At 42.5% G+C, this 21,311-nt stretch overlaps 1 protein-coding gene across 1 annotated transcript in view; it reads right to left on the bottom strand.

Annotated features, from left to right (window-relative positions):
* LOC143286623 (uncharacterized) overlaps nucleotides 1-21,311 on the bottom strand; it is a 177,678-nt gene that overhangs the window by 131,123 nt on the left and 25,244 nt on the right. The window contains exons 24-46 of the mRNA XM_076594665.1: nucleotides 20,698-20,814; nucleotides 20,230-20,367; nucleotides 18,803-18,964; nucleotides 18,085-18,261; nucleotides 17,341-17,481; nucleotides 16,524-16,709; nucleotides 15,997-16,137; nucleotides 15,322-15,507; nucleotides 13,884-14,048; nucleotides 13,053-13,247; nucleotides 12,037-12,168; nucleotides 10,839-11,036; nucleotides 10,335-10,466; nucleotides 9,683-9,874; nucleotides 8,454-8,582; nucleotides 7,865-8,068; nucleotides 7,305-7,445; nucleotides 6,155-6,346; nucleotides 5,626-5,754; nucleotides 4,507-4,695; nucleotides 4,088-4,225; nucleotides 2,773-2,973; nucleotides 1,361-1,507 (exon numbers count right to left, since the gene is read on the bottom strand). Of these exons, the coding sequence (XP_076450780.1) occupies nucleotides 1,361-1,507; nucleotides 2,773-2,973; nucleotides 4,088-4,225; nucleotides 4,507-4,695; nucleotides 5,626-5,754; nucleotides 6,155-6,346; nucleotides 7,305-7,445; nucleotides 7,865-8,068; nucleotides 8,454-8,582; nucleotides 9,683-9,874; nucleotides 10,335-10,466; nucleotides 10,839-11,036; nucleotides 12,037-12,168; nucleotides 13,053-13,247; nucleotides 13,884-14,048; nucleotides 15,322-15,507; nucleotides 15,997-16,137; nucleotides 16,524-16,709; nucleotides 17,341-17,481; nucleotides 18,085-18,261; nucleotides 18,803-18,964; nucleotides 20,230-20,367; nucleotides 20,698-20,814 (3,732 nt within the window). The remainder of the gene's footprint in view (nucleotides 1-1,360; nucleotides 1,508-2,772; nucleotides 2,974-4,087; nucleotides 4,226-4,506; nucleotides 4,696-5,625; nucleotides 5,755-6,154; nucleotides 6,347-7,304; nucleotides 7,446-7,864; nucleotides 8,069-8,453; nucleotides 8,583-9,682; nucleotides 9,875-10,334; nucleotides 10,467-10,838; nucleotides 11,037-12,036; nucleotides 12,169-13,052; nucleotides 13,248-13,883; nucleotides 14,049-15,321; nucleotides 15,508-15,996; nucleotides 16,138-16,523; nucleotides 16,710-17,340; nucleotides 17,482-18,084; nucleotides 18,262-18,802; nucleotides 18,965-20,229; nucleotides 20,368-20,697; nucleotides 20,815-21,311) is intronic.

The raw sequence follows: 21,311 nt of genomic DNA, 5'->3' as shown, positions 1-21,311 counted from the left end.
AGTGCTGCTTACGCTACCGATTCAGCTAGCACACAGGTAAATAAAAGGTACATTGTAACAAACCCAGACACTTCCTCAAAAAGGAAGCGTCGGGCCTGTCCTTATACCGATCATTTGACATGTGCACACAGCAGCAAAGACAGAAGAAATGTGCAAACACAAATTAGCTTCCACTCAAGACCGGCATAGTCTCCCTAATCGTGAACAAGCCACACAAAACACATGCACAATACAGAACACACACATGGTTGCCTCGGTGGTTTTTCAACTGGAAATTAACAAATAATGAGGCCAGGTTTATGGTTTGAAAGGTTTAAGGTTTGAAAGGCTTACGGTCTGAATGGCTTAAGGTTTGAAAGGTTTAAGGTTTAAAAGGCTCCAGATTTAAAAGGTTTAAGGTTTGAAAGGCTCAAGGTTTACAAGGCTTAGGTTTAAAAGGTTCCATGTTTAAGGTTTAAAAGGCTTCAAGTTTAAATGGCTTCAGGTTTAAAAAGCTCAAGGTTTAAAAGGATTAAGGTTTAAAAGGCTCAAGGCTGCTGGAAATGTTTAAGGTTTAAAAGGCTGAAGTTTTTATAGGATTGAGGTTTAAAAGGCTTAAGGGGCTTAAGGTTTAAAATATTTAATATCTAATGTTTAAAAGAAATAAAGTTTCATGGGTCCAGATTTAATTAACCTGTAGCACCTGTGAGGCATGGTGGATTTCAGAAAACGACATAATATAGAAATTAAAAAACCTGGATTTATGATAATGTGTACATCAAAGGTAAAAACCATTACTCCACTTTCCTGGGCTATGTCAACAAAGGAAATAAAAAGACAGTTCATGGCTCACATGGACCTCCTACTGATATAAATAGAAAAGTAAAACACCCCCTGGCCTCTAACAAACAATGGGGGGGGGGGGGGGAAGAGAACAAAGGAAGGAAGGGAAGGAAACTAAACTGAACATAAAAAACCAGAGGCATAAGTGGACTTATCTGGAAAAATAAACTGAATATATTATCACAACCTATCATTGATATGTACTTATACATCACTTATCGTCTATCACTGATATGTACTTATACATTACTTATCTTCAGAGACCAGGCTTTTAGCAGCTGCTCAGAGTCATTCACACAAAAGACTGTTGACCTGAGTAAAGCCAACCGACAGCTGCATTTAAGCACTCATCATCCATTTCCTGTGTCATTCGGTCAGGCTTCAGTCACACACACACACACACACACACACGCACACGACACACACATGCACACACACACCTACACACACACACACAAAGCAAGCAGATGAATGAAAGACAAGTGAGAAAAAAAAACCAAAAAAACCAGAGCGTGATGCTGCACATGGTCCCACTCACCGTGTACTTGTCAGCACTGGAGGTACTCAGGCTGCTGGTCAGCACCACGTTCCTCTGGTAGGGAGCACCGGCCACTGCTGTCAGGTTGAAGAAGGCAGGAGCTTGGTCGTCTCCAATGATGCTCAGGTCAACCACGTTGAAAGGACTCTGTAGCCAAAAAAAAAAAAAAAAAAAAAAAAAAAATTAACTTTCACTTTCTCTCAAGGAGGCATCACTGCATTTGGACACATCCATGTACACTTCTTCTTCTGTGTTCACTCATATGCACACGAGTGGGCTTTTGCGTGTATGACCATTTTTACCCCGCCATGTAGGCAGCCATACTCCGTTTTCGGGGGTGTGCATGCTGGGTATGTTCTTGTTTCCATAACCCGCCGAACGCTGACATGGATTACAGGATCTTTAACATGCGTATTTGATCTTCTGCTTGCATATACACACGAAGGGGGTTCAGGCACTAGCAGGTCTGCACATATGTTGACCTGGGAGATCGTAAAAATCTCCACCCTTTACCCACCAGGCGCCGTCACCGTGATTCGAACCCGGGATCCTCAGATTGACAGTCCAACGCTTTAACCACTCGGCTATTGCACCCGTCATCCATGTACACAACATCACATCTACCAGGCAGATGTCTGACCAGCTGCATAACCATTTCTGTTTCACTTTCTCAAGGAGGCATCACTGCATTCAGGCATATCCATGTACACATCACATCTACTAGTCAGATGCCTCACCAGTTGCATAACCAAGCACACTTAGGCCTTGAGTGCATGCTCACCTACTGTCACAAACACCATTCTCTCTAGCTTGCTCACTCTCATTTGCACATGCACTCATACACACTTTCTCATGCATATGTACTTAAAGTATACACACATGCTCACTCTCACTTGCACATGCACTCATACACAAGGTCACTCTCACATGCACTCATACACACTTTCTCATGCATATGCGCTTAAAGTATACACACATGGTCACTCTCACTTGCACATGCACTCATACACAAGGTCACTCTCACATGCACTCATACACACATGGTCACTCTCACTTGCACATGCACTCATACACACATGGTCACTCTCACTTGCACATGCACTCATACACATGGTCACTCTCACTTGCACATGCACTTATACACACTTGGTCACTTTCACAGAACTCACACACATGGTCACTCTCACTTGCACATGCACTCATACACACATGGTCACTCTCACAGAACTCGCACACATGGTCACTCTCACATGCATATACACATTCACTCATATACACATGGTCACTCATATACACATGGTCACTCTCATATGCATATGCACACGCACTTATACACACATAAACACTTTCACACAAATCATGAACACATGGTCACTCCCACACAAATCATACAGAAAGAAAAGCACACTTACCGAAGCATCCGCATCTCTCACAGTGACAGTGGTGACAACCGATCCGAGTGGACGGTTTTCATCCAGGCTCACAGTGCCACCACAAACAGTAGTGCTGGAGAAGTCAGGTGCATTAGTGTTGTACTCCACTTCGACGGTCACTGTGGCACGGAGAGGCTGTTCATTGCTTGGCACACCTTTATCCCTGATGCCCATAGTCCACTGAAATCAATAGTTGATAATGTGAGTGATAAAACATTAATACTTCACAGAAACACCCACCCACTTTTACACTGAAAAAAACATACAGTGTTAGCCTATGCTATCAGATTCACTTTGTACCAAACAAAAAAGTTACAAAATACCAAATTCGCACAAAGTCTTTATGCTGAACATCTGAAAGCAGCACTGTAGACAACACAAACAGAAACCTGTCCACTGACATCTTCAATCTTTCTTTCAGTTTTGGACTCAGAAAATTTGTACTACATGAGGACTGACAGCAGCTAGTCAGGCTGCCAGAAAACAAAGAACACGGAAGAGAAGGTCAACCTGCAGGCTGCTTCTGACTGATCTGTGCAAAAGACACAGGAAATGCTGGCTGGTGGACAAACATGTGTTTATGATGAAACCACTTTTGACTCACAGTTGTTAGTGGATTCATCTGGGCAACTTTTAAGAGGTTACGTTAACACACACACAAAAAAATGGTTCAAGATCCCATAGCTTTTTACAACTTTCGAGAGAGTGAATTCAAATCCACATCACAGGAAGGTGGGGCCCTATCCTCCCCTGTCTTTTTAATCTTCCCCACCCAGTCAGATACCCATTCACACTTTGGTGGAGTGGGGAAAATTAGAGTGAGGTGCATTTCACCATGCCGAAAAGGGGCCTCAAACCCTAACCACTTTAACTCAAAAATTAAAGTTAGTTATTTGTCTAAATCTAATTCAAACATGTAAATCTCATCCCTCTCTGCTCAATCTTCAGCTGTACAAAAATCACACTCATGGTGAATGATGTGGCTTGTGTGGGGTGCAGGTACAAAAATCACATGGTGAATGATGTGGCTTGTGTGGGGTGCAGGTACAAAAATCACATGGCGAATGATGTGGCTAGTGTGGGGTGCAGGTACAAAAGTCACTCACGGTGAATGATGTGGCTTGTGTGGGGTGCAGGTACAAAAATCACACTCACAGTGAATGATGTGGCTTGTGTGGGGTGCAGGTACAAAAATCACACGGTGAATGATGTGGCTAGTGTGGGGTGCAGGTACAAAAATCAGACGGTGAATGATGTGGCTAGTGTGGGGTGCAGGTACAAAAATCACACTCACGGTGAATGATGTCGCTTGTGTGGGGTGCAGGTACAGCGGCTGGCGAACAGAGACGTTTCCTGACTGATCAAACTGGAACCAGTCTAGTGCAGGGCTATTACTGTCCACTGCAAAGAACTCCACTTCATTGTATGGTGCCTGCAAATGATACAAAACATAACGGTCAAGCTCTTTGATAGATTAAAAAAAAAAAGTCAAACACTTTAATAAACACATACACACACAAACACGTGTGCGCATGTACACACAATGTTTTGATTTTGTAGTCTTAAAAATCAGTTCAAATACATTTCAAAGTGCATGCCATGATTCTCTCTCATACATAAATACACACACACTCATATGCATGCATGCACACACACACACACACACTCACACACACACACACACACACACACACACACACACAGTCCACTGACCATTGTGTCAGCATCGGTGGCACTCAGAGTGATGATTGGAACCAGCACAGGCTGGGTGGAGGAAATCTTTCTGAAGTAGTTAGTGGAGCCGACCCATGTGGGTGTGTTCAGATTCTTCAGAACCGTCACTGTCAACACCGCCTGGCTGCTCTTTGGAGGGGAACCATTGTCCTTAGCAAGTATGCGCACCTGTGAATTCAAAAAACTAAAACATGAATGACTGACAAAATCTCCAACCCTGAAAACAGAATATTGCTGCCAAGTGGCGGGGTAAAAATGGTCATGCATGTAAACACCAACCAGTTCGTACAAGTGAATGTGGGAGGGGCAGCCCATAAACAAAGGAGATGAAGACGGCTGACAATCTCCAAATAGAACTCACACATCACAAGCCTCTAGCTTGCTAAGACAAACACTGAGACTGAATAGCAAATGTGTACATAGCTTTCCTCATAATTCTTAGACAGAAAGAAACTAATGCTTCTTAGTGATATTATCATTCATATACATATCATTTTCTAAAAGCACTACCCCCCAACAAAAACATACACTCAACAAAACATGTGATTCAATTTCTGAAATAAAGTGTATGGCATAAAATGCAGGACATGATATCACTGACTCCTACATATTCATATTCATTTCTACCAATTTCAAAAGAACTGAAGAGAAGCTTGCTCAACAGAAACACTTTCAGCACCAGCCACCATGGCAAAGTGGCCAGCATCACAGACTGACAACTGGGAGGATGCCAGTTCGCGCCCTATCAATGGTGGGTTTTTTCAGCCCATAGCTAGGCTCCTACCCGGAGTAGAGTGTGCTATAGACTGAAATGGTAAGACCTGGTACCACACACACAAGGGTCATCCACTTCACGGATGCATCTTTAGGTGTGTTGCTCAAATTTCCTGACCAACACTGCAGTTGTCTGTATCTCGCAGCCTTGTTCACACTCAGACCTAGCATGAAAGCACAGCCTTTAAGGGTACACCCAAACCTAAATGGACCCCCACACCAGTATTTCATCACTCCCATCACTGAAATATAAAAAGCAACATGTCCCAAATTCTGGAGAAAAATAAATATGAGAAGAAAAAGAAACACTGCTTGCCAACTGACCGAATAGTAGCTCTCAGCAGTGCCGGCCAAGGATCGCGTGAGACTGATGCGTCCATTGTTGTCCACACTGAAGTAGGAGACAGCCGTCCCATCTCCTATCACTTCATAGCTCACTTCTTCGTAGGTGCCCTGTGAACCATTGAAGGGAACATTTGTTAACAGTGCTTGGACATGCCCTTAATTCAGAGAGAGAAGGAGTGTGTGTAAGAGAGTGTGTGTGTGTGTGTGTGCTTGTGTGTGTGTGTTTGTGTGCGTGTGTTGTGTATGTGTGTGGGGACAGACATAATATGAATGTGTGCATGTGTGAATGTATGCTTGCGTACAGTATGTTCATGTGTGCATGTAGTTTGCTTGGGGCATTGTGAGTACATGTAACATAGATGTACTGTGTTATGTATGTGTTTTGAACAGCAACCAAAGCAGCGTTCTGAACAGTGCTATTCAAGTATCCCTCATTATCTTTATCATACCCACAAACCATGATGGTCATCAGAATCAGGACAAACCACAATTCCAAAACAATATTTACCACTCTGTCATCATCCGTGGCCGAGACAGTGAAAATGATGCCAAGAGGGTCGTTCTCGTTGATGGTCTTTGTGTAGGTGTCCACATTCTGGAAGACAGGTGTGTACGTGTTGCGGTACACGTTCACAGTCAGTGTCGCCGTGGCAGTGGCTTCTTTGGCGGGTGAGCCTCCATCCCGCACCCCGATGCGAACCTGACCAGAAAGATTTTTTTTTTTTTTTTTAATCAGTATAGGCTCTCTGCATCAGAAAGAACAAGATTCATTTAATTACAGTTGTTCCTGGCTTGTGACTAAAGCCCGTCTGACTGATATGGGAAATGAATGATGAGCGCCTGAAGGCAGTTGTCAGTCGGGTCTCTTCAGGCAGGTGGAATCCCTCCTGATGTGAAAAAAACAGCCAACCACAACAACAGGTTTGCTGTCTCTGGCAAAATTCCAGAAAAATCCACTTTGATAGACAAACAAATACACCTGCAGACAGAAAAAAAAAAAAGAAAAAAATATGAGTGGTGCAGTACTGTACCAACGTATTCTCCCTGAGGAGAGCTCTCAGAATTTTACTCTGATACCTGTTGTGACCACAAAAACAATTTTTATATATAATTATATGATAATACCCTCACAACTCCATTACATTCCAACACTCTCATTCAAAAGAGCACTCAAAACATATTTTTTCAAACTGTACTTTTCTCACTAAAACTTTTCCATCTGCAAATGCTTGCTGTGATCTTATTGCTGGATGTGTTCTTTGTGTTGATTTGTATACATATGTGATGATTTGGTGTGTTTTTTGTGATGCCTGGTTCCTTGGTGTTTATTGGGTTTTGTTTTGTTTTTTTACTATAGGTGAATGTGATGTGCTTTGTTTTGCTGTGATTTGTGCCTGTGTGATTTGAGACTGTTTCCTGTAATGATTTACATATTCTTATGTAACTTAATCGTAAATATATACATTTTAGCCAATGTCATGTGAGACTGTTGACTTTGTACATATTTTTGGCACTTGTCTTAAATTTGTATATTTTAATGTAAAGCGCTGTGAGCCCCATCTGAGATGGGGGTACTGCGCTATATAAACCTGCATTTTATCATCATTATTATCATTATTAACACTAACACCAACAAAGCTGTCCAGCACAGCACTGACCTCATACTGCGTGGCTGTGTCGGCCAGAACAGAGGTGTGCAGGGACACCTCGCCTTGGTTGTTGTTGGAGGTCACCTGGAAGTACCTGGAGGCGATGGGCTGCCCGTCCACCAGGAAAAACGTCACACGGTTGTACGGGGCCTGCACACACCAACACACTCCTGTCTTACTGCCCCCCCAAAAAAGGCAAAGTGTGGTGGGTGGGGACACAAGGGGATTGGGGGGTTTGTGGGTGTGGGTGTGGGTGTGATCGGGGGTGGTACTTGGGGAGGTGTGGGTGTGTGGGTTGGAGTGGTTTTTCTTTAAGTCTTCAATTCTGTTTTGCGGGGGGCTTTTTTTTTTAAACATAGCATAATGAAATTTAATTCCTTGGAAATGGATGTCTGCGGATGGCTTATTTTGAATTATGGTTTACTTTGTTACTGATTTATATTTGTCACATACTACTTTAATTCGATTTGTTTCTGCACAAGATGCAAGGCAATGTAATACTTTTAACACTGTTATGTCATTATCATTACCATTATTATCGTACATTTAAATAATCTTTGAAAACTCACCGAAACATCACCATCAGTGGCAAGAAGAGTGTAGAAACCTGTATTCACTTGAACTGTCTCAAAGATTTCAACAGTGTCCTGGTAATTATTGCCAGCAGAGGGCTTTGTGAAGGTCGGGGTCTGCAGGTTCTGATTCACTCTGACAGTCACCAGTTCGTAAGTATCGCTGGCTGGGTTGCCAGAGTCGTAGGCTCGAACCATGAACTGCACAGAGGACGTCATCAACATTCAAAATCAATGCCATATAAGAATACTTAAGTTTATAGTGGCTTTTTGGAACATTCTGAACCATTTTTATTAGTTTTCCTTCACTTTAGTGTGAGGATATTTGTTCTGCACTTACCACATAGTACTTGTTCGTGTATACTTGGCTTCAATATGTTTTTCTTATTGTGTGCGAGTCTTTGAATGTTTTGATTTAAAAACTATTGGACATTATTGCATAAACACACACACACACACACACACACACACACACCAACACACACACACACATACACACACACACACACACGCACACACACACACACACAGACACACAAAACAAAACAAAAACAAAAAAGAAAAAAAGACCTGGACTGATACTCACTTGAAACACAGTGTTCCCCAGAGTGCCAATGTTGCCGGTCAGGGTGAGAACACCTGTATTTTCATCGATGGCAAACGGAGCTGAGCCCTGCTTCACAAGCTCGTACTTCACCACACCACCATAGGATCCCTGAAAGTCGCAGAAATAGGCATGAGGAGCAGAACACAAGCAGTACTGTGCTTGGTTCAGTGTATGAATAACACCACCTGTATACAAGCATGAATGGAATGTGCTTGCTTCAGCATATGGATATCAACACCTGTACACAAGCATGAAATGTTTGTACTTGCTTCAGTGTATGAATATCAACAATACCTGTACACAAGCATGAATTGTTTGTGCTTGTTTCAGTGTGTAAACATCAACAACACCTATACACAAGCATGAATTGTTTGTGCTTGCTTCAGTGTGTGAATACCAACAATACCTGTACACTATCCTGAATGGTATGTGTTTGCTTCAGTGTATGAACACCAACACCTGTGCACTATCTTGAATGGTATGTGCTTGCTTCAGCGCATGAATACCAACACCTGTGCACTATCTTGAATGGTATGTGCTTGCTTCAGCGCATGAATACAAACGCCTGTGCACTATCTTGAATGGTATGTGCTTGCTTCAGCGCATGAATACAAACACCTGTGCACTATCTTGAATGGTATGTGCTTGCTTCAGCGCATGAATACAAACACCTGTGCACTATCTTGAATGGTATGTGTTTGCTTCTGAGTATGATTATCAATACCTGAACTAAAGCACAAATGGAACGTGCTTGCTTCGGTGTTAATATCATGATCTTAGATGAACAGACTCTAAATAAACGAACTGCTTCGGTGTATGAATATCAACATCTGTACACATGCATTAATGGAATATACTGGCTTCAGTGAATAAGTATCAACATCATCTGTACACAAGCATGAATGGAGGAGTGTGCTCATTTCAGCATGCATGAATGAGATGGCTTCATGTGTATGAACACACAGCACCACCCAAACATGGAAACACAGAAAAAGAAGAAAACAATCCAATGCCTGCACAGCAGATAACACACACGCACACGTGCGCACACACACACACTCTCTCTCTCTCACACACACACACACACACACACACACATTCACACACAAACACACACAACATCGTCTAATATCACTAAATAGTGAAAAGGCGTTAAACTAATCACACACAACACAACACACAGATAAGGACATGTATGGACAACCCACTTGGTCTGGGTCAGTGGCACTGATGCGACTGGAAACGACAGCCCCAACAGAAGCAGTACGATCAATGGTGAAATCATAGGGCATGTTCACAAACACCGGGCCACCCGTGTTGCGTGCCACATTGATGGTGACAATGCACTGGTTGCTTGCAGTGTTTGGGATTTCTCCATTGTCTGTTGCCGACATCGTGAACTGCAACAGAATGCATTCATCATCCCTGTCAGACATGCAAGAAAGAAAGATATCTATACAAATAAGATAAATAATCTGTAGACACAAAAAAATCTGTACCACATTCAGCACTTTGATATTTTCACAAAATATCATTATCAGATTCCAAAGATATATGTTACCACATTTATAAGATAACACGTATGTTTCCTTGCTGTTAAGGATCAATGTGTGCATGTCAATAATCTGGAAGTCTCTCACCCTAACCAGGCTCAGTGCCAGAATGACAGCACTGCCCATACCAACAGGTGATAGTACAGTTTAACAGCAGAAAGACTTACCTGGGGAGTGGAGAGAGGGGGAAAGTATACTTGAACATTCATTTTTTTATATATAAAATGGAAAAATATAAAACTAAACCCCTTCCCCCCAAACTTCAATTATTCAACTGATGTTCGCTGAAAAATGTTAACAGACGTACGGTATAGAATTTGTTGTTGGATGTGTCATCGGCCAAGTCTCGCTGAACATAAATGTCACCGGTTGCCGGGTCGTGGCGGAAGAAGGCCAGGCCTGACCCTGTTGCCGAGTAGATGATCTCCGAGTTGCGGCTCTGGAAAAGAAAAGAAAAGGGCATGTCTCAATAACTGTTTCAATTCATGACAGGCATGTTTCCATAATTGTTTCAATTTATGACAGGTATGTCAGCAACTCAACCAACTCAACATATCACCAAACAGAAACAGGCACTCATTTGTATGCATCATGCTAGGTGAAGCAGAAATGAGTATATCTCAACAACTGTTTCGATCTATGACAGGCATGTCTCAGTAACTGTTTTGATTTATGACAAACATGTCTCAATAACTGTTTCAATTTCTGACAGGCATGTCTCAACAACTGTTTCAATTTCTGACAGACAAGTGCGTGCATGTGTGTGTGTTGGCGTTGGCGTTACAGGTATGCATGTGTTAAGCGAACTTACAGGTGAACCTGTCGTCCCATCCTGGTCAGTGGCAGAACATTTCCCGATAATGGTGCCTGGAGGTACATCCTCATTAACGTTCAAGCTCACGGTTGTGTTCACAAACTGTGGCCTGTAACGGTTGCGGTTGACAATGATCCGAAATTCTGCTACATCTGTAAGGCGGGGTTGCCCGTTGTCCAGAGCTCTCACATATCCCTAAAACAGAACATTTTAAAAATATATAATATATCAGAATAAGCACTCAAAATTAGACTGCCTGCTTTTATCAAAACCACAACAAAACTGGAAATGCCACCATATTTTACTGACTACAAGGTGCTTCGAATTAAAATACACATCCTCAAAATAAGAAAACAAAATGATTTCAACGAAACATAAGGTGCAGCATGATTTGCAAATCAAAACAGGAAAATAACAAAGCACTGCTGGGTCAATCACTGTTGTGTGCCACGGCCATGTTTGCACCTTCATCAGAACTCATCATGGCCCTGACATCACTGATTTCTCTTTAAACGTTGCATCATCTGCTTGCTTGTCTGTCTGTTGGTCTCTGCTTCATTGATTCTGCCCCGTTTCCAAAGTGTGGTGTTTGTGTGAATGTGAGTTGTTTCTGAACTGTTTTTCATGTGATTCATGGGGAAGTTTCATTGGTTTTCACCACCACAAATGTCATGCTCCATGTTCGGAGGTTGACTGGAATACAATTCTGCTTTACAACAGTATTTCAACATATTTTAAACACTTCTTGCACACAATATCATAACACAACTGGGTTGAAATTGAGAAAAAAAAGTGTTTTATAGCCCATAAAAATATTATACTTGCATTACTTTACTACCACCACCACCATCACCACCACCCAAATTAACAATATTGTGCAACTGTTTCTACACCTGTTCCAGTTCACTAAAATAGGATTACCACTTTCTGCTTTACCCTCATCATTGTTATGCCAGAAAAATGTGCTTAAACAGTCCTTTTAATTTCATACTTTCCCTACATCACAAATAAAAAAAGAGGTCTGTCCTAGTCTGCAAGCAATCTTCTTTTAAATCACAAAGCAAATCAAACCCTTTATACTGCACAATATGAAGAGAGACCGACCTGAATGAATATTCTCTTCGACACTCCTGTGAAAATGCATTTTTAGACAGACATAAAAATCAAACAACCCAACCCACTGACGGTAACTTACAGTGTAGAGTGAACCCGAACCAGTGAAGGATGCACCAGGGAGCAGTCTGATCTCACCAGTGTTTTGATCAACTCTGAACAGGTTTTGTGATCCACCAACAGGATATATCTCGTATGTTATGATATTGAACGGCTGAAACAAACAAAGGACAGTATGTCAACAGGCAGGATACATAAACCTCTATCAAGCAGATGTGACAGCTTGAAAAAGAAAAAAAAATCTCAGTAAAACATTTGATCAATCTCTTCTGTTTTCTAAAGTACTAAAATACATTCTGTAAGGGGGAAAAATCGATGTTGTCACACTGACAGAAAATCAGCTATACATATCACAATGACAGCATGAATTATACAATAATAACAGTAAAAAAATGATAATCATCATAGTCATTGTCATAGTCATTATCATAATAATGTGCATTTATACAGCATTGACCCTGCAGCTTTAATTATCTAACAGAACATGTGGTAGGAATAAGACAAGAATTTAATGAAAAATGTCAAGATATACACTCACTAAAGATACAATTCTAAAACAGTGTGATATCACTCACAACCCGCACGCCTCTCCCAACTGGCCCCCCTTCCTCCCCACCACCATACACACACAACATACACACATCCCCAGAGAGGGTCAGGAGGGGAGACAGGGGGAAGGAGGACCTTTGTTTAAAACATTGTTTGAAAATATTCGCTTTAACTTCAGATTTGCAAGATCAAAATATTGGTTTTAACTTTAGATTTGAAAGACTTAATAGAGTAGTGTCTTATATTTTGTGGTATAGATTTCCAAAACCAAAGTCTGCAGCATGCCAATGTTCAGAAACCATGGGGCGAGTGCTTGTATCACAACACGTGTCAAATAAAAAACGCGAACCAGAGCAAGGTGGACTGTGAATGTCTACCAGGTCGGAAAGGCATGAGAGTGCAGAACCAGTCAATGAACTGCAACCTGTACAAGATATTTTGAAGTGTATTCTCTCAGATACTGCAAGCCAGTGGACTATAAATACGCACCGACTGGTCACTATCCGTGGCAGTGACTTGAAGCAGCACAGTGGAATCATCCACTGACGCGACATCCACCTGTCTCTCATAGGGATCGTTCACAAACACTGGAGGCTGGCGGTTGCGTCTCACATTCACCGTGACTGACAGGTCTGGTGTTGCTGTCCGTGAAGGAGAGCCGCCATCTTGTCCCCGGATGACAAGCTGTGTCATAACAAGAGACACAATGTGGGTTAAAACATTGCCTGCACCAATTCCTCTTGTCTGTGAAATCAAAGCACCTGTTGAACCTTTATGAGTTTGATTGTGTTTGCATTTTGAATAATTGCAATAAAAGCTATGGACAGCTGAGTGTGTGTGTGATGGGAGAAAGAAAAAGAGAGAGGGAAAGAGAGAGTGAAAGAGAGAGAGTGAATGAGGCAGAGAGACAGATTCAGATTCTGTTCATTTTCTGCACAACATATGTAATTATTCAGGAAGAACCTGTGTGCAGACTCTGTACGTGCTACATGTCAGAATGAAAGAGGAAAGAAAAAGAATGGGGAAAAAAAAAGAAAATAGAAAAAAGGAAGGAAAGAGGAAAGAAGGAGAAAAAACAGCACAACTGAACCAACAAACATGTTTTGGTGAGGCACTCTGCAATAGAATTCATCCTTCTAACTCATCCCTGTTCACTTCAGCAAGAACAAACATTCACACACACAAATGCACACACACTCACACACCATACACACACACACACATGCACACACACACATGCACACACACACACACACACACACAAAGTTTGCTAATTTAACCTTTAAAAGAAAACAGCAAAAAAAATGTTCCTATACTCACATTGTACTGATCAGGTTGAGGGTTGGCTGGATCATAATACAGAGGATATTTGACACTGATCCCACAGGTGTTGACCCCATTGTTATTACCAGTATTGCGCACGTTAAAGAATTTCATGGCCTCTGTGTCGCCCAGCAGTGTGCAGTCCACATAGTTGTTGGGAGCCTGAAACAAAAAGGACAATTGCAGTGCTTGACTATTCACCAGCTGGTTTATATCTAGCCTCAATATGATTATCAAAAATGGCTTGATATCAATGTAGGAAAATGCCATTGCCCAGTGTTTATTCTATGTTTCTATGCACTATTTCTGGACATCTGCTATTGACTGTTTAATGCCACAAATGATCAATGAACACAGGAATTGTGAAATGGCTGGATGAGAGAATGAATTAAACAATGCAATAAAGTAATGATACTTGAAAATAGTCTCTTGAAACATACCATATATGTGATAGTCATGTCCGACTATGACCATCAGAACAGCAGAGGAGGCAACTGTTGTTCCGACTATTTGGGCTAGAATTTGATTATAGTGGAGAGTGTCTAGCTTAGTCTTTGTGAAGGACTATGGACTCTCAAACTAGGAGGCAAAATTGCACTGGCTCTTAGTGCTGCAGCATTGTGGGCTAGTTGGCCTTTGGGAACCATCCCAACGCCGACTGTCCAAAAACCCAAGAGAGTGGGGATGTACTTGGAAACATACCATAAAATGGTAGCTAAAAACAAAGTTATTAAAAATTAATATACCGTAAATGGACCTGAAAATGAATGTACCATTGTCAACAACTTGCTTACAAAGTGAGCTGTGAGTTGACCAAAATGCAAAAGGATATGTAAAAAAAAAAAAAAAAAAAATTAAAAAAAAAAAAAAGCAAAAAACAACACACACACAAAAAACTGAAGGAAATGTCAAGCACAGACTTTCAACTCGGCTCTTTCTCTCTCCCACTCTCACTGGCTGACTTTTTTGTCTTGATTTCTTCATAATCATGATCATCACTCATCTTCACCATCAGCAGCAGCGATTGTTTTGTTGTTGACATTCAGCTTACATTTGTCAAGAACATCAACCAAACAGTAAAAATGCCCACAGATGTACACGCACTTGCAAGCGTGCACACATGCCATGTATTACTATCATTCTTATCGATCATCATTATCAGCTGCACAATGAGGAGATAAAATCTGATGAGACTGATATCTGAAAATCCAACATACAGGTCTTTTTAAATAGAAAATGTTGGATTTCTCTCTTTTTTATTGTAATAATTAACAGAAAAAGGAAAAGTCATCCACTTGAAATACAGGCTTAGGGATGGATGGAGTCTTCAGTCAGAAACTGCCCAAACCACAGGACTACCGAGTAAACATATACATACGTGCACACGCGCGCACGCGCACGCACACGCACACACACAGTGGTCTCCAGCCCATACCGTGTTGTCAGTATCAGTGACAGTGACAGTGAAGAACATAGTGTCCAGTGCCTGGTTCTCATCCACTGTGGTGGTGTAAAAGGGCTGTGGCCATGTCGGTGTCTGGAAGTTTCGCACAACAGTAATGAACACCAGTGCGTACGCCTTGTTGGGAGGGATGCCGTTGTCTTCTGCCAGCACTTGTACCTGCATCACAGACAGTTCCACATCAGTCACCACTTTTCATCACTGAGTGTGTGTGGAAGACAGAATATGGCTGTCTTTACTTGCATCAGAGAGCATTTTTCATCACTGTGTGTGTGTGTGGAAGACAGAATATGGCTGTCTTTACTTGCATCAGAGAGTATTTTTCATCACTATGTATGTGAGGAAGACAGAATATGGTTGTCTTAACTTGCATCAGAGAGCATTTTTCGCCACTCTGTGTGTGTGTGTGGAAGACATAATATGGTTGTCTTTACTTGCATTAGAAAGAGCATTTTTCACCACTCTGCATATGTGAGGAAGACAGAATATGTTTGTCTTAAATTGCATTAGAGAGAGGCTCATGATAAAATGAGCTGTTCCGGTCTTAACATTACTTTTGCTCCGCAAGTGAAGAAAAATACATTTTGTCAACGGACAAAGCTTAGCTTTGCACTTCAACACTGCTCTGTTCCAAATCTTTGTGCTCACCAGAAACAAGTCTGTTGAAGTTTGTCTCAGGTCGGAGGCAACCACAATCTGCCCCTTGGGGTTGTTGACCATACTGAAGTACTTCTCACTCTCCTTGTTGAAGTCTGGCAGAATAGTGTAGGTGATCTGGTTGAAGGCGGCCTGTAACACAATTATTCATGTCCACAGAAACGGTGGCAGGAAGAACACATGAGAGCACTTCACCACACACACACACACGCACACGCACATGCACACACACACTCACACACACACGCACACGCACACGCACACACACACGCACACTCACACACACACACAAAGTACGGATGGCTAGGACAAAAAGAAAAGATGAAATTTTTTTTTTTTTTAAATGGCGGAAGGGATGAACGAGGGGGAAGGGGGGAGGGGGGGGCTGAAGAGGAAGTGAAAGAAACAGAAAAGTGCTAATCCTAAGATGTTTTTATATCTATTTTTTCTCTTGTGTTTTGCATCAAAATCACTAGGCAAAAAAGAAGAGAAAGAAAAACAAAGACTGACTGACTTACACTGGTATCACTGTCCGTGGCAGACACCTGAATGACAGCGGAGCCCACAGCAGCATTTTCGTTGATGGTGGCTCTGTAGGTGGTGTTGAAGAAAAAGGGAGTCTGGGCGTTGCGCAACACGGTGATGGTGACGGTGGCACGATTATCCGCCACCTTCCCACCTCCATCCCGCACCTCCACCTCAAACTGCACAAAGGATAAGGTGGTTGTGTCTTTTTTTCAAAGTTCAGTTCAGTTCAGCTCAGTTACTCAAGGAGACATCACTGTATTCAGACAAATCCATATACGCTACACCACATCTGCAAAGCAGATGCCTGACCAGCAGCATAACCCAACGAACTTAGGCCTTGAGACAATACTGAAAATTAAATTCTGGAATAAAGAAATACATTGGTCTGCATGTGTATGTGTGTGTACGTGTGTATGTACGTGGGTGTGCGGACATGCATGACTATGTGTGCACATGTGCGATATAAAGCAAAGAGCATGCACGTATGAGCACAAGTGTGAAAGTGGGCATGCTTGCACTAGTGCACAAGCCAACACACAATGCAGGCAACTTTTGGTAAACAGATAATTATACAGGTTTTGTGACATGCTGTGACCCCAGGGTATGTATGTTTTTCACTGCAAAACTGTAAAACAAAGGAAACATATCCCAATCTGTCTTACTTTCCTTCATTCGATTTATTCCACATAAATTCTGTGTCCATAAAGTATGATAAATGACACACACACACACACACACACGCACACGCACACGCACACACACACACACAGAGCAATGACAAAATCTCATCCATGGAATATTTCTTACCGTGTACTGATCTTTTCCAGAGTTGATGAGACTGCGCTTCAGGCGCAGTTCACCGTTCTGGTTGACTGTCTCAATGTAGAAGTAATCTGTTGTGTCTGTGCCATCGTTGAGAATAGTGAAGGTCAGCTGTCCGTACACACCCTGCAGACAGAAAACAGGTGGGTGTTTGATCCATAAAATCTGACAATGTGTGCTGTGAGTTAAGAATTGAGGTGCCATGTTCTGTGTGTTACGATCGTTTTTTTGTTGTTTTTTTGTTTTTTGTTGTTTTTGTTGTTGTTGTTGTTGTTTTTTTGGGGGGTCTGTCTCTCCTGCTCCTCCTCTTCTCTCTCTCTTTATATCTACCTATCTTTTTTTTAACACACACACACACACTGTATATATATAAATATATATATATATATATAGAGAGAGAGAGAGAGATAGCCAGATAGATTGATATAGATATAGATAAATACATAGATATAGACATACAAATATAGAGACATTTTCTTTTCTTTTTTCTTCGTCTCTTCATTCGTTTCATTTTGGGAGAGGTGTTGGGGAGAGGTGCGGGGGGGGGGCAGGAGATAGGGGAGTGGGGAGGCAGTTAAGGACAGACATACCATTAAGGACACACAGACCGTTAAGGACAGACAGACCGCAGGATGACAAAGTGAAAACAAACTGCTTCGGCAGCGTCCGTTTCCAGACGCACCGAACAGACGACCAATCAGCCCTGCACAGCCATGTTCTTCACCCCACCTGATCCGGGTCCGTGGCAGACACAAGCAGTATGCTGGAGGCCAGTGCGAAGTTCTCTGGGATAGCCTTGGCGTACTGTTGCTGAAGCAGGGTGGGTTTGTTCTGGTTGCGGTCCACAGGCACAATGATGGTTTGCTGTGCTGTCTTCCCACCTCCGTCCGTGGCCTGAACCACCAGCTGTGGAAGCAAAAGAGCTCTGTGTCAGGGTCCACCAGGGATGCAAGCATGTGAAAGCTACCAGTGAGACCGGAGCAACTTTGTGCTGTGGTCATCAAAAATGCAAACTTGTACATGAATCGTATCAATGAGGCAACTTGTCACCAAGAACGCAACCATATGAAACACTTATCACACCGTACGAAACACTTATCACAAACAGAAATAATAGTAGAAGTGCATGTGTGCCCACGCACGCACATGAGCACACACACAAGCATACACACATGCGCAAACACATACGTGCATACACATACACGCACACACATACACATGTGAACACAACACACACACACACTCACATATCATGCAAACACCCATGCCCACACCCACACGCACACACGCAAACACCCAAGCACACACATGCACCTGCACCCACACATGCAAACACCCATGCACACACAAACACACACCCACGCCCACACTCACACCCACACACATGCAAACACCCACAACCCCCACACACAAACACCCACACCTACACCCACACAGTGTGCCTTACCGTGTACTCTGTCCTGAGCAGAGGGTCCTGATCCAGACTTTTCTTGATCTCCACCCGTCCTCCTGTCACGTCCCCGGCAGTATTGCGCTCCTCAACCACTGTGAAATACTCCAGCGCTGTGCTGTCGCCAATCAGAGAGTAGCTCTGAATCTGGAACTGTTTCTGTTCAGCACAAAGGGTTTCAGCTTCAACAAGGTGTGACAGCATGCAGACTGACCCTTCTACATTATACCACAAAAAACAAAAGGAAGAAAAAAAGGCAGGTGTCTGTTGATGGGTGGGTGTGTGTGTGTGTGTGTGCGCGCGCACGCGCATGTGCGTGTGCGTGTGCATGTGTGCGTGCACGCGTGTGTGCGTGTGTGCACGTGCAGAAAAGTACATTCTGTCCTCTTTTTTCATATCAATACACATCTTAATAGACCTGTGCAAGGCATCTATGTAAAAAAAATAAAAAGAAAAGAAAAGAATGGCTGATGCAAATAACATGTACTTGCACCTGCAGTTTGATCTAATTTCACACTATGATATTTTACAGATGATGTTAAGGTTTAACACAGAAACACACACACACACACACACACACACACACACACACCAATGAGGAATCGAACAACAACAACAAAAGTGTCACACAAAACGTACCACTGTGTCACGATCTGTAGCCACTGCAGTGTAGCCCACATTGTTCTGGGTACTGCTGATAGTGGGGAGAGTCTGAGTCGGTGGATTGAAGAGGGGGCAGAGTTGCCGATGATGTTAACGGTGATGTCCGCTTCGGCAAAGCGCGCAGATGGATTGGTTCCCGCATCTGATGCTCGCACTTTAACCTGCCATTCAGAACACGCACACACACACACACAGACACACTCATTTTAAACACGTCAACCAAAAATACTGAATCTAGATAGATAAGTATTCCCATCCATTATACACCCCATCTCCCTTGCCGTGTTCCCCACCTCATTTTTCTCCTCGCACATTCGTTCTTCCCCAAAGCTACTTTGCCTGCTACAACTACATGAGATCACTGCAGTAAAAAAAAAACCAGGTGGTTAACTAAAACGAAAACAGATGGAGAACTGTTGATTTTATCTGTCGAATAAAGCTTCAGAATCAGTAAATGGTTCAGTTTAGAACGCTAACTGTACCAAGCAAGAATAAACGAAATTAAAATAGCATGATGGTATGAGAATAGGGAAGTAATCATGGTACAAGTTAACTTGAACAAAGGCCGGGTTGCATGAGGCGATCTTTGCAGTGTCAAGTTTGCTGAGAATTAAGAATGTTCCAAAGAATATGGAATTTACCGAGGAGGTAGGAACAATCTTAACAAAAAGCAAATTTAACACTGCTAAGTTCACTCATGCAACCCACCCCTGGAGTAGAATGAACAGCAGGCGATAGCCCCATGGTGCCTGTGCACTTACAGTGTACCGTGAGACTCCAGCAGGCAGGGGAGCCGCCAGAGTCATCTCCCCAGTGTCACCACGGATGTAGAACAGGTTGGTGCCTTGAGGTGGTGTCACAGACTGGATGGTGTAGGTGATTCGACTGTTGGCTGTGTTCTGCAAATCACAATCAGTTTCAGTTTCTGTTTCTATTCAGTTTCAGCTTCTATTCAGTCAGTTCCAGTTTCAAATCACAGTCAGCTTCAGTTTCTAATCACAGTTCTAGTTTCTCAAGGAGGCATCACTGAGTTCAGACAAATCCATACATGAGACACAGAGAGAGAGAAAGAGGGAGAGACAAAGACTGACACACAGACAGACAGACAGCTACCAATATAGATACAGATGAACATATCTACTTCATGTATATTGTATATTTTGTACCTAGCTGACAGAAACTCAACCCTTTCAGTCCATGAGAAACAAAGTAGCATGGCTGCTACTCACAGGTGGATCAGAATCAGTAGCATCGACGTCCACAACGAGTTTGCCCACAGGGTCGTTTTCATACAAATCAACAACTCCCGGAGGCACACTGATGACTGGTGCGTTGTTGTTTACGTCCTGAAAAACACATTGAATAAATATGTACCACACAACCGACTGCACTCAAAAGGTTGGTAGGTAGTTGTTTATGTCCTGATCAACACAATCAATAAATGTTATCACTCAACCATCCTCAACCAATTTCTAAATCAGAACAATAGACTTTAAAAATTAGGGAGCCATTTCATTTCCATTTTGTGCAAAATATCTTTTTTTTTCTTTTCTGCCCAGACTGCAAGAAAATTTACACAAGCATGCACACACACACGTGCGCCCACACACACATGCATGCACACAAACACGCATGCACGAACGCACACACAAACACAAATACAATGCATTCAATTACAAACAGACACCGACATTTTCATCAGCACAGCACAAAAAAGTGCACACTTATAAACGCGGGTGCAAACATTCTGCCAACAAGTCATGACCGCCTGTTTACCTAACATCTCACAGTATGTGTACCCTCTGTGTGCTAGGGTGCGCCACTCAAGAAAAATTGGCCTGCA

The sequence above is a fragment of the Babylonia areolata genome, chromosome 1 (assembly GCF_041734735.1).
Source record: "Babylonia areolata isolate BAREFJ2019XMU chromosome 1, ASM4173473v1, whole genome shotgun sequence".
Classification (NCBI taxonomy): Eukaryota; Metazoa; Mollusca; class Gastropoda; order Neogastropoda; family Buccinidae; genus Babylonia; species Babylonia areolata.
This window is presented reverse-complemented; position numbering and strand designations above follow the sequence as displayed.